Source organism: Falco punctatus, assembly GCF_963210335.1.
Source record: "Falco punctatus genome assembly, chromosome: 7".
Lineage (NCBI taxonomy): Eukaryota > Metazoa > Chordata > Aves > Falconiformes > Falconidae > Falco > Falco punctatus.
Window position 1 is genome coordinate 24,398,529 of NC_137587.1, and position 12,471 is coordinate 24,410,999.

A 12,471-nucleotide genomic window follows, 5' to 3' on the forward strand; every position below is an offset into this window, starting at 1 on the left:
GATTATATTGATGAGATCCAGGCCCAGGGTATCTAGAAACAAACCAGCTTCTTCTCGCTGCCCCAGAAAGGTCTTATTTTCTTACAGATCTGCACTGTAGCCCTGATTTCAGGAGATTTTTGCCACTGACGTGTGGTATGGTTTACTGACGTGACGTATAGTTTGTACGTCCATTTTATGATCAGACGTACTTTATGTAAATAACAGGCCTGTACAACAACCACGGTAGCTTGAGAAGCATTTAGCTTAGCAGCCTGCTGCTGCCTGCAGCCTTGCCCACTCACAGCCCTGTGACTGCACTTGTTTCGCTGGCGTCTGTGGTCAAGGAGGAACTGGAAGTGACTCAGAGGTATCCTTCGATGCTGTGACGTGACTAAGGGCTGAGTGATTCACAGTGCACGAAGAGTCAAAAGCAGCCAGGGCATCCAGCAGGAACACAGTTAGATGGATTTTCCCTTATTCATTGTGCCAATTTAAACAGTGACTTACTAAACTTCTGGTGATAAGAGTCCCAACATTTCAAGCAAACAAGAAGAAAACAAAACAGAGACCAGTAATTCTAGGTGAACATTAATTCTTAATGCTTAACAACTGCATTTACAAGGCAGCAAATCGATGCTGGGATTGCTTTCACTCACTGCCGGGGAACTACGCACATGCAGGTACTAACACATACCACACTGGTTAGACAGCTGAAAACTAAAAGTAACATTTACAGTAAGTTGGCTGCATACATGATTCTGAATGTTATCAGAACAGGATACTCCCTAACAGACAGATAAAGCAGTTACTACTACAACCTCATCAGCTAAAGGGCTAAAAGGAAGCAAACTCAGATACAAATGAAAAACAGAAAGTAGAACAAAATTTTAAAAGACAGTCCAATTTTCTACTATGGCTCAATACACAGACACCAATTAAATTAAATTAAAGCACTGCTACATATACTGTATACACCATTTCACTGAAATTACACATTGATAGCTACGTTATCTACTCTAAGTGCAGAGAGGCACTGGACATCATGCTTTAACAAAATGTCAAAACTGGTATCAATAAGGTTTTACAGCTATTAGTAACTCAGCACGACTCTACCTGTGGTTCCTAGTAAGATAATACCTGGTACATCTGATTTAAAATACAAGAAAGAGATTAAAATACAAGGGTATACCAACACACTTCCTACATGTGTATCTACTAGAAATTTTGTCTCCAAAACCTCAGCAGAATAACATGGCCCCATAGTTTTCTGAATAGTTGAAGTATCAGTCACACTGGGACAACAGTACTTGCTGTTCAATGTTTCCTTTGTTTTGAATCACAGTCAAAGAGCTAGTAGGCCATAAAAGATTTTTCGTGATGTAATTGTTACGAATATTTATATTAACTTATTTTTATTCCTCTAAAAACTGTTGCTTGTTAATCAAATAGAAATTATTATAGCCACAGACTTCATGCCAACGGGTATTTGCCCAATGGGAACAGATGACCATGATAGAGAAGCAACTGTCACTTGTCCTGGTCAAAAAATAGAGTGGTTGTTCTCTTTAAAATACATAGGAAAGCAGGAGGTATTTGTATGGATGCTACCCAATTACATTGGTCCCGTGGTGATGCTGTTGGTCCCTTTTCAAAAAGGCAAAGGCAGACGGCCAAATCATGAACTCTTTCCACAGGCTGAACTCATATACACTGGATTATAGCAAGATGGACTGGGTACCTGATAATGTACTTCCTGCCCACCCAGATCTCCAGTTTTCTATAAACTGTATTCTGAGTCAGTCAGTTACACATGATCAGATCCTAAGAAAGAACTGCAGGATTTGGCAAAGGTAACACCAGAGAAAATGACAAAAGTGAGGGACGATTGCCCAAGACAGTCAATCTAGAAGATTGTTCAGATTATTACAACATTGTTCCATAATGAACTGCAGCATTTAAGGACATCTTGAAATACCTATTTAACTTCTTGCATTTTGTGCTTTGTTTATAATTCATCACTGAACATAACACAAAAATACTTCATTGATCCCAAATGTTATAAGAAAACTGTTTTTTTTCTAAGGTACAGATGACCTTTAAAGGACTATCCCCATACCTTATACGGTCATATAGAAAGTATTATAAGAAAATATTAGTGTGTCTGTAAATTACAGATACTAGGTAATTTAGTTCTGTCTATACTGTAGTTTCCAGAGAACAAGTACAAACCCCTAAAACATGTATTAATAAGTAAATCAGTATTGAGCATATAATATTTAACAATATAAATACATATGCAGCTTTTTCTCATGCATTCTGCAAGTTAGGGTTCACACCAGATCATTGGGAATGGGATATATTTAAGAAAGGAGCAGGATAGGCTGGGTGGAAGTGTATGCAATTGTCTTTAAGGAGGAAGGACAACCTGTAGTACACAAGAACTCATGAGCCCATAAAACCACAAAAATGGTAATGCTATAATCTACAATACTGACTGCAAAATCAATTTGCAAACATGGTTTGCATACAGTCTTTGAAAAACTGCAGAAAAAAATAGAAAAGAATAATACAAAAATCCCTGCAAACTATATTATTTATGTACAAAGCAATATACAGGTACGAGACTATCCAGGTTGTGTGATGCTGCCTGTGACAGTTTCCCTTCATGTAATGGTGTGCGCCACAGAGCATCATTAAAAACAATTGCAGGCCTCCTGAATTTTGAAAAATCAGACTAGAAGGACTGGACATTCTGGCATTGATCAGCATGGGCTCTGCAGCAGAATGCAGCTAGAAGAGGAAGGGGCTCAAAGGTTGGGTGAGAAGTCTCACAAGTTCTCTTGCCTCCCCAAATCCTGCATTAGCCTGTTGGTTATTCCCATCCTGGGCTAGTAGAGACCTACTCAGTGTCTCAGTCGTATGCTTTAGATTTTTTCAATGTTTGGAGCCTGGGTTTTCCACAAGACTCATTGTTGCAACTGCACAACCATCCTATCCGTTAGGATTTGTATCAACCGGTAGTGGGAAGTCACCAGGTTTCCCCCGAGCAGGGGAGCACGTGCAAGGGATGGTTTCCTAGAGCCTCGTGCCAAGGAGCCCACTCATACACAAAGTAAAAGAATTACCAGCACCTGGGCATCAGCAGCTGTTTGACCCATTAATAGCAGCAGAATTCAATTTAACATCAAACTATAAGGAGGAAAAAATGAGGGAGGCACCCACTGCCCAGCCTGTGCCCAGGCACTGCTGGGGTCATTGCCGAGAGTCCCGCCTTGGGTGTGCCGAACTGCAGGACCTGTGCTTTGTCTGCGGACCGCAGAGACACAGCCTTGGCGCCTACGTGGGAAGAAATAACAATGACTTTGAAAGGAATATGTACTAAATACACTGTTTCAGGTAAACTGTAAGCAAGAACGTAACATAACATGGTGAAGCTGAACAATTTGTTTACAGCTGGACTGCTGCTTTGACACTTCGGTATTGCAATGCTCTTTTTTTTCCCCCAGTACTTTAAGCTACACTCTCTATATCATTATTCAGACAAAGGAAATTGGGTAAATATTTTTCCTTCAAAGCCATCAATATGATTGGAGAGAAGAATATAACTCATCTTCCCGAGAGGGCTTTCTGCTGGGAACAGCAGCTTCTACATAGTCTTATACGGTGAATTATAGCTGAGGTGAATTGTGCCAATGGACTATATGCCTATCCTAACAACTAACATGAAAAATATCTTAATTGTGGCCTTAGAAGTCACAGTAATAAAATCAAGGATAGTAATCTGGCTCAAAACAGAGTAATATTACAGTACGTTTTTATAAAGTGCCCTTATTTGTCCTTCTGCAAATTAGTTCAAATGCAGCAATAAAAATAGACAAATGTAACTTAATGAAATGAGAAACAGTTATATCAAAAGGATTCTCCTGAGCCTGGTCCTAAAGCTCAGATCCTTTTTAAAGATAATTACAGAAGTGAACGTCAGAGGTGAGGTTTAATATTGCCTGTGGTTTTGGGGATTTGTGCGATTGCTGCTGCGTTGCTACAACAAGGCTGCAACAACACAAGTGAAGATGAGGAGGCAAAGAAAATCCAGGCAGTTGCCAGAATAAATACATTCAAACACTCTTGCTGCAGCTTCTCAGATGAACAGTCTGCTCTTCTGAGTGTCTACTGCTGGAAAACTAATGACCCTGGGAGTGATGGAAAATGAATCAGAAATCTGTATTACTTGTACGCTTTAAAGTGGCATAAAGTTTGGAATTCCATGTGCTTTGAGAAAGAAATTGAGAGCAGCTGTATCTCAGAAAAGAAATGGAAAAAAACCTTAATGATAGTCATCCATATTTTTGTGCTGAGTTTTAAATTCATTGCTGACTTTTAGCATAGAAAAAAGTAGGCAAAAAAGAAGCATTTTGGCAGAAGTCTTCTGGATGTGAGAATCAACGTCATCATAAATCGCAGACAAAGACTATCCCCTAGGATGGGATTGTGAAATATCTTATAACTTAATGGAGACGGGAAGGGATCTGACCTTTCCTAGAAGACCATGATTCCCATAGATTTCAGTGGGGCTTTCATGTAGTCAGAGCACTGCAGGCACAGGTTTTACTATAGCAAACAGTTTTCCGAAGACATACTGCGTTTCTCACTCATTCAAACGGAAGGCGCACATCCCACAATATGGTTCAAATGGCTTATCCCCTACCTGGTTCAAGCACCTTCATGTGAAGACCTGCGCGCATTTCTTACAATGCTGGTGCAGCCTTTATCTTCTAAAGGAAGCAATGAAGAAACAAATTCAGCAGCGAAGTGCTCCACCTCTTCTGTAGCTCTAATGTACAGGGTGCTTTAGTTTCAATGAACAGATATTAAGAGCATGGCGACCTAGCTTAAGCAGTAAATGAAAAAAAAAAAAAAAAAAAAAAAGCAGCAGCAAAAAGCAAAAAAGCCAAAAAAGCAAATGCATAAGCATGTATTTAATTAAGTATGCAATTAACTGAGTCTGCCTGGTCTATACTTTTCCATGTGCCCATGTGCCAGTGTCAGCAAACCAGACAGCAAAGGATATCACAGTTGCACAGACAAGGGTGGGCGTGGGTGTGTGGAACTGACAGAGCAACAAATGAGATGGATATAGAAAGAAATGTTAATTTGTTTAGGAACTACACAGAAAAAAAAATCACTCTGCTTTTCCTTTAATTTTGCCACCCTAGCACTGCAAACAAAAGATCGGCCAGATGCAAATTAATGCAACACTCCTGGTGAAACTAAAAGGAGACTGGCCAGTAGTCAGCAATGCCTGCTGAAATGCAAACCCTGTATTAGCTGAAGTGGCTGGTCTCTGGGTTATTTTCTGTTTATTTAGTTAAGTAGCAACCCAGCCTCATGTGGAATGAGCAAATCGAGAAATGCAAGCCAAGAGTGAGTTACATTTTCCCAGAGAAATGGAAAGCTTTTTGATGGTTAAATACAGTGCTGCGCTGGAGTCACACTATATTAAATATTCAGTCAGGCTAAAAACAGAGGAGTATACCAAAAACAACATTTCTCCTTCTCCCACATCCACATTTAAATAGAGAAATACCATTGTAATTATCTTTTGAAACATCCCTGAGTTACTGTATCTACAGAATTACTATGTTAAAATCACAGTCTGCTTTTCTAGTCCTATCAAAAGACCCAAATTTATTCTTCCTTGTGTGGGTGGGGTTTCTCCAGCATCTCATTTCTTCCTCCCCTAATCTCTATCCAAAGAAGCAGTCTTCAAAGGACAATACGTCCCAAGTGGGTAAGTCTAAGCATATTCTAACTGTTTCTCAATAGATAATTTTGTGGAGCTGCCTAGTCACATGTTGCTGGCATCCCTAGTTTTTTCCAACTGCTAAACAGTCTCCGATGACAGCTAAAAGTGCATGGGACCCATTTTTTAAAGGTACTTTCAAGGCAAGCAATCAGTGTGGCTGCTCCTAGGAAACTACTACAGTGAAGAGGAAAAGAAGTCATCTATTAATGGGTGAGCTGTGCCATGAAACAGCTTGAGAATGCTGGATATAAACCGGGGTAAACACTGCATGTTATTCTTGGATATAATTACCACCCAAGTCACAGCAAATTTCACGTTATGTGAGCCAGCACCCTCACAGCAGGCAACACTTCAGAGTACCTACACACCATCCCAGGCACATTTCTAGCACATAACCCAGCAGTAAAAATGTCTTTGAATGCAAATTGGGAGAAGCAGCAGTCAGCTATAGGTTAACTCTGAATATCCTGATACCAATGACTGAGGAAAAGAGAAGACAACCTGCCTACCACTTCCTCAAATATCCTACAATTCCATCACTCACACAAAAAACAATCCTTAAAATGCTTCAGGAGGCCTTTGGAAAAGGTCTCCACCTCTAATGCGTGTTAGAGGCCTACAGACTTCACAGTGGTTCAGTAGTTGTTAAATTATATCGGCCACCTTGCTTGGGACTGTAGCCACGGCATGCAAATGAGGACAAAATACAATGGCAAGAAAAACATTCCACAACAGCAAATGCTTCCATGAGGGGCACTCCCACAACGGAGCTGATCTTGCACATGATGATCCATGCCAGTAGCCTTGGCTGGCTCAGGTCCGTGTGCTTTTTTGGAGATATTTATATGAATGCAGATGAGCAAAAGCAGATTATATTTATATTTCAATAGCTTCTACAAAGCCAAATACCACTCTACATTTAAACACGTTATTTCTGTTTAAACCCATGACAGGTCTGAGCACAGGCACTGAGTGGCCAATTTCCGTAAATGTTTCAACCCTGTTTTCTGACACTTTTAAGTGTACCATACTCTTATACTCTGATTCGTTCTGAGAACCTCTCAGAGCTCCCCCCAAAACTGCACAAAGCGTATTCTGTGCACAGAGACTCCCAAGGTCGCATGGCTCAGCTTTGCTATAGAACATTGCTAACAGTACAAATAGCATTCAACAGTGCCTTAAAACTGCTGAGTATTAACAAGGACCTTTTAAAACACTTCACAGGGTAATAATTATCACTCTAATTTCTTCTGACAGGATGAGTCAGCTATGTTGACAAAACACCATCTTGTTAATTCAGATGCCATGTGCTCTAAGATACATTTATCTGACGTTAGAGAGTTATACATGTTTGTTACTCTGCAAAAGACAGAGAGAGAGATGTATATTCAATGTACGGGTCTAAATCCTGAAATCCTGCTTTATTCTTCATTCTGTCCTAACCCTGGCCAAATTCTATTAAGCTTATGTGGAATTCAGCTTAGCAATGAATTCAGGATTTAGCCATTCTCTGAAATATGACATATACTTGAAAGATGGCTTTCACTGCACACCAAATGCTACTGATGATTGCATTCAAAAACCTAATTTCTTAGAGCAATGGATTCAGAATTTGTTTATAGCTCATTATCAAATACCCAGTCACGGCATCCATGATCAGTCTCAGCAGTACCTTACTTGAGTAGTCCAGTCCACATGAGAAATCCCTCTGACATCAGTGGAGCAGGGTGAATAGTAAGGTGCTACCTACTTTAAGAATGACATAACCGAGCCCATGGTATTCTGTATTTTGTACATCAGGCATAAATTTAGTGAAGGAACTACCAACCCTGTAATAATACTGCCTTGTACTATATGACGCATTGTGGTCACAAAGCAGCACAGCCCCAGCATAAGGCTGCACCTGCCCTGGGACAGCCGATAAAAACACATCACATGCACATACAAATCCAAGGTCTTGTCTTGATGTTAAGTATTAGTCGTACGGATCTAACCAAATGTTTGGGATAATTTACTAACTTCTACACATTAATCTTGTCCCTGGATCTAAGTTCAGTTTAAAGTACAACTAGGCACAAAAATACAGTGCTTGTTATTATTAAAACAAATAGAAATTTTTATGGATATTTTCAAAAGATATTTCAGCCATACAGCGCTAAATAGATCAGGTATGCCACAAGAGTCACCAAAACACTTGAAGGTTTATGTGGTGCTATGTTTCTCTCGTATTTGTGACCCTGAGTCTCTGTAGTGAACCGTACTGGCACTTTGATCTTCCCATTTTGCAGCATTTACATTCTCTGTGTCTTGAATGAAAGGGGAGGTGGGTGAGAGCACATTGCACTGCATGGAGTATTCTCCAGCTGCATCATCCAAACAGTAACACAAGGGAGACAGATGGTTATGTATCATTGCTTGGCAAAGACACTACCATGACTCGATGAGATCTTTGCTAAGTTTCAGTTAGGAAATTAAGTAAGCAGAAACTGTAGCTGTTAAATAGAAAAAAGAGAAATCTTCTTTAATCGTGATATCTTTTGCCAGAAGATAGCTTCAGGGCTTACTAAAGATGGAGCTAGGAACCTCTTCCCTTAGTTTTCACGTTTCCAAGGCTCTTCTTCAACAACACTGAAGTCTGCAGATTTGCCATTGGTTGCCAGTGTTACCTGCAAGTAATTATCATCAACAACCAACTTAAAGGCCAAGGCACTTTGACAAGAAAAGTCATGAGTTTTATATGGAAGATCATGATATTTACAGGAATTACATACACCATGTATTATTATATATGTAAAATGCATTTATTCAGAATTCACAACACTCCCAAATAGTGAGACTCCCGTTCATTTATTATACTGTCTAGAAAACATCAGCAGTAGGAAAAAAGTTCTGTATTTTCTTAGCCTTTGCTGTAGTGTTTTTTTAAATAAATATTTCAGATTCTACTCCTTTCTATCTCTTATAGATTTATCTGGATTATTTAAAAAAACAGATTTTTTTTTTTAATGTAGAAAGCCATATTTTTTCAGTGGAATTCCTTAGCAAAGCAGGATAGCTGATGCAAGGACATGAAAAATATGCAAGGCCAGAATAATCATATAGATGTCTATCTATACAAACTCACCTACAATTACACCACCTTTAAAGAAATGGAGGAAAAGATACACTGTGAAAGTATTGTTCATTATACCACTATTTCTAACAATGTAGTGAAAGACTTTGACTATAGTCATAATGCTATCTTTGTCTTGCACATAGTACAGCAAAACAGCACTCTTGCCAGTAAAGGTATGTGTTAAAATTTTTATGTTTTAAGTATGGTAGAAGACCAATAGTGATCTACAACTCACAGTAAACACTGGCCAGTACATCACATCCCAGAAATCACTATAAATAAACACATGCTTCCAGAAAGATAGCTCCAGCTAAATGATTTGAAAAATTTTAAAAAGGTAAAATGTCAATTTAGCTTTACAAAAGTGATCTAGATATTTATAATTGGGAGAGAATCTTTCATTTCATCCTAAATGGATGGCTCACTCTTTCCTAACTTACCTTGTAAGTTAACATCCCCAGCTTCAAATGAAAACTTAAAGACAGAGCTGAAATTCCCCATGCTGGATAAACTGGATGCATGGAAGCATTTTGGGACATGGAAACATGACAAAATGCACTGATTTTTGAAACAAAGTCAAGCTTTTTCTTAGATAATTGAAAGGGGGAAACATGCAAATACAGGAATGAACAGCTTATTCAGAAATGAAAATCACATAGAATCATGTGAAATATGATAATAAAAAAAATACAAAAATATCGTGCAGTAACCACTACTCTACCCCCGTATAAAGGTAAACTACTCATTAATTATATACATTGACCATGCAAAATTATAAACTAATAATGTTATATATTGAATTTATTACAGAAAGTAAACAGAAAGGACATGCTAGTAGATTACCTTTTCCAAATTCTGACCAGAGTTGCAGTGAGCTTTTCAACCCACCAGTGCATTTGACAGGATGAAGAGATGTCTCTTCAGATTTAACAGCTGGCTGTTTTGAAGCCCCAGATCCTATACTCTGTTTCTTTTGCTACTCTAACACTTGGGAGCTATAGACCACTTGAACATGATCCAAATGCTTTGCAAACATCAGCATACATTCATAGTTTATAAAGTAGACTGTAAGATCACATCCTTTTGGCAGCTTGCAGACAGACACATGGACAAGACAAGTGACCTGCTCAAAGTCAGCCTTATGCTGAATCCAGTAAACCCTGGCTCATCGCATGAGTTTAAAAGTGCAAAATGAGATTGCAAGCAGAACAAACCTAAAACAATGAAAAAGGACAAACACTTCCAGCTCATGAATCACTGTCACCAAATTTTAATGAAAGGGTGGGTTTAGGATGCCACACTACACTGTTAATCCACGTTTAAGAGCTGAGCTACTGCCTCGACTGAGGGAAATTATAAAAGAAAACGAAGGAGAAAAGAAAGTGCAAGCATTGCATCAATGGGCTACTACTTTCTAGACTTGAATGTCTGTGCAAATCTAAGAGATATTATGAGATAAAATTATCAGTATTCAGTTCCATGAACTGAATATTCAGACTGATATATGGTAGCTGAATTTGTCTTATAACCCACTGAAATTAGCGGAGTCTATTTCACTGAAAAAGTCTTCTGAAAGTTCCAGAAGAATTTAACCCAAAAGTGCGTGTGTGCACACACTTATTTTTAACGACAAAAAAAAAATTATCAAATGAGACCCTTCTTTTCAGGGAGTTTTTTTTCCTTGAAATTTTTATCTATTCTGCATTCTTTTCTATTTTGAGAAGTACAGTTTAGTTTAAACATGTATTCTCTTTCCATTTCAGATTTTCTTTTCTTTTTTCTCATGAAAATATAGTGAGTCAGAAAAGGAAAGGGCCAAAAGGAAGTGTTTGTTTTCACTTAAAATAATCATGTTATTAAAAACTTGGAGGAAAATTGAGGATAAAAGTTTTTTCTTTCCTGAATTCAGTATTAGTTTTCCCCTGGAAATGCAGGCTTGGCCTGACATTATCTAGAAGTAAGCATTAGAAAACAATATATGCTAAAGAACATTTCCATCCAGGCTGGAGACAGGTGAAAGTGACAGAATAGGATTTATATTTCCAGCATACATAGTGATCTGCTAATGGACTTAGCGTAGGCATTCACAGCTGAGATACTGGCTTAGTTGTGGCAACTGGAAGATGCAAGAGAATCTGTTTGGATGAATGGCTAAGGTAGGCTCACTGGCAAATTCACTGCGTCAAAGAGTGTGCAGGATCAGATCAAAATATTAATAAATAAATATTAAAATATTACAAAATTAAAAGTTCCAGCTTGTTTACTCTCTTTTCAAAAACTGTTGTCTTGATTTTAAAGTGTCCTGTCCTAGTGGTGGGTGCTTAGTTAAGTTTTAACCACTAACCTCCCCAACTGTTTTCTCATTCAACTAGTAGGGTTTGTCAAGCTCACTTTGCTCTGATCAAGACATTATTATTACTATTAATAATCCATGTTAGTTACAGCAAGGATTAGAGAGAGAATACAACGTTTGTGTCTTAATGACTTGGGAACAATCACAGAAGCAAAGCGTAAGCATGCTGTATGAGTGCAGCAGCATTCTGATGCTAAAGTGCATTCAACATGTCCATCTCTGAACAGCATATCATGAAGGCAGTCAGCAAATGACAACACCTGTATCTGAATTGCAGCTATTCTTCATTTGGGTTGGCAATTTAAGTTCTCTGTTGCCATAGAAAATTAAGTAAATGTCCATAGAAGGTGATGCCATACTCTCTGCGTCTTGGCATATTCCATAATACGCTGCATCTTGCCTTTTGATATGTAAACAATGCACATGATTTTTTCCCCTCAAATGACAACTTTTAGGAAGAGTGCAAAAAAACATCTTTTGAACTGCTCAAACTCATTCAAAATGTCTGGGGTTCATGGACCTTGTTGTCACATTGTTATTTGCAGAACGATTTGAAAAATACATGCAGGTTAAAAAATAAGATAAAATAAAGCATGCAGTGCTATATACATGTCTCAATATCCATAAATGTGAAAGGTACCTTGCACTCATCTACTATGACTGAGTTGTGAGCTGCAAAAACGCATTGGTTTGAGTTGTTTTCCCTATGATTTTTCATGTCGTCATAGATTGACTGAGTCTTGGTCATTTCAATGTCTTCGTGCCCTTTATGATGGGAATCAATGGTGTCAAGTTCTGCCTTGGAAAGGTGGTAGACAATGCCAGCACCGAAAGAATCGCCCACTACATTGACAGACGTCCTCATCCGGTCCCTATAAAAGAAGCAAAAGGCAGAGGCTGAATGGCATGAGAGGAAGAAAAAGTAGGGCACAGCAGCCCTGTTAATGTTACAGTTACTGCATTTATTTCAGAAAGTTTAAGGCGTCTTTAGAACAGAAAGATGGGAGCTTTCAAGTGAAATTGAAAAAGCTTACTTTCCCAAGGGACTTGTTCAGACAGGGAGGATGTGCAAACTCCCATGTCCCAGCTGCTCATACTCATGGATTTTGGTGAAGAACTTGTGCTAGAGACACAGCCAAGCTGCGGAGCTGTGCTTGACTAAGATCTCCCCAGTGCCTGCTTCTGGAGCTGGAGGTTTCAATTTCAGGGTGTCAGGCT

The 12,471-nt window shown here is 38.8% G+C and overlaps 1 protein-coding gene across 4 annotated transcripts in view; it reads right to left on the minus strand.

The window, feature by feature from the left end:
* Positions 1-7,874: 7,874 nt before the first annotated feature.
* The window catches only part of SLC1A2 (solute carrier family 1 member 2), a 90,549-nt gene continuing 85,952 nt past the window's right edge, over positions 7,875-12,471 (minus strand). For all 4 annotated transcript variants that reach the window (XM_080395482.1, XM_080395479.1, XM_080395481.1 and 1 more), the window contains exons 10-11: positions 11,894-12,125; positions 7,875-8,451 (exon numbers count right to left, since the gene is read on the minus strand). In XM_080395482.1, the coding sequence (XP_080251608.1) occupies positions 8,377-8,451; positions 11,894-12,125 (307 nt within the window). In that variant the 3' untranslated portion in view covers positions 7,875-8,376. The remainder of the gene's footprint in view (positions 8,452-11,893; positions 12,126-12,471) is intronic.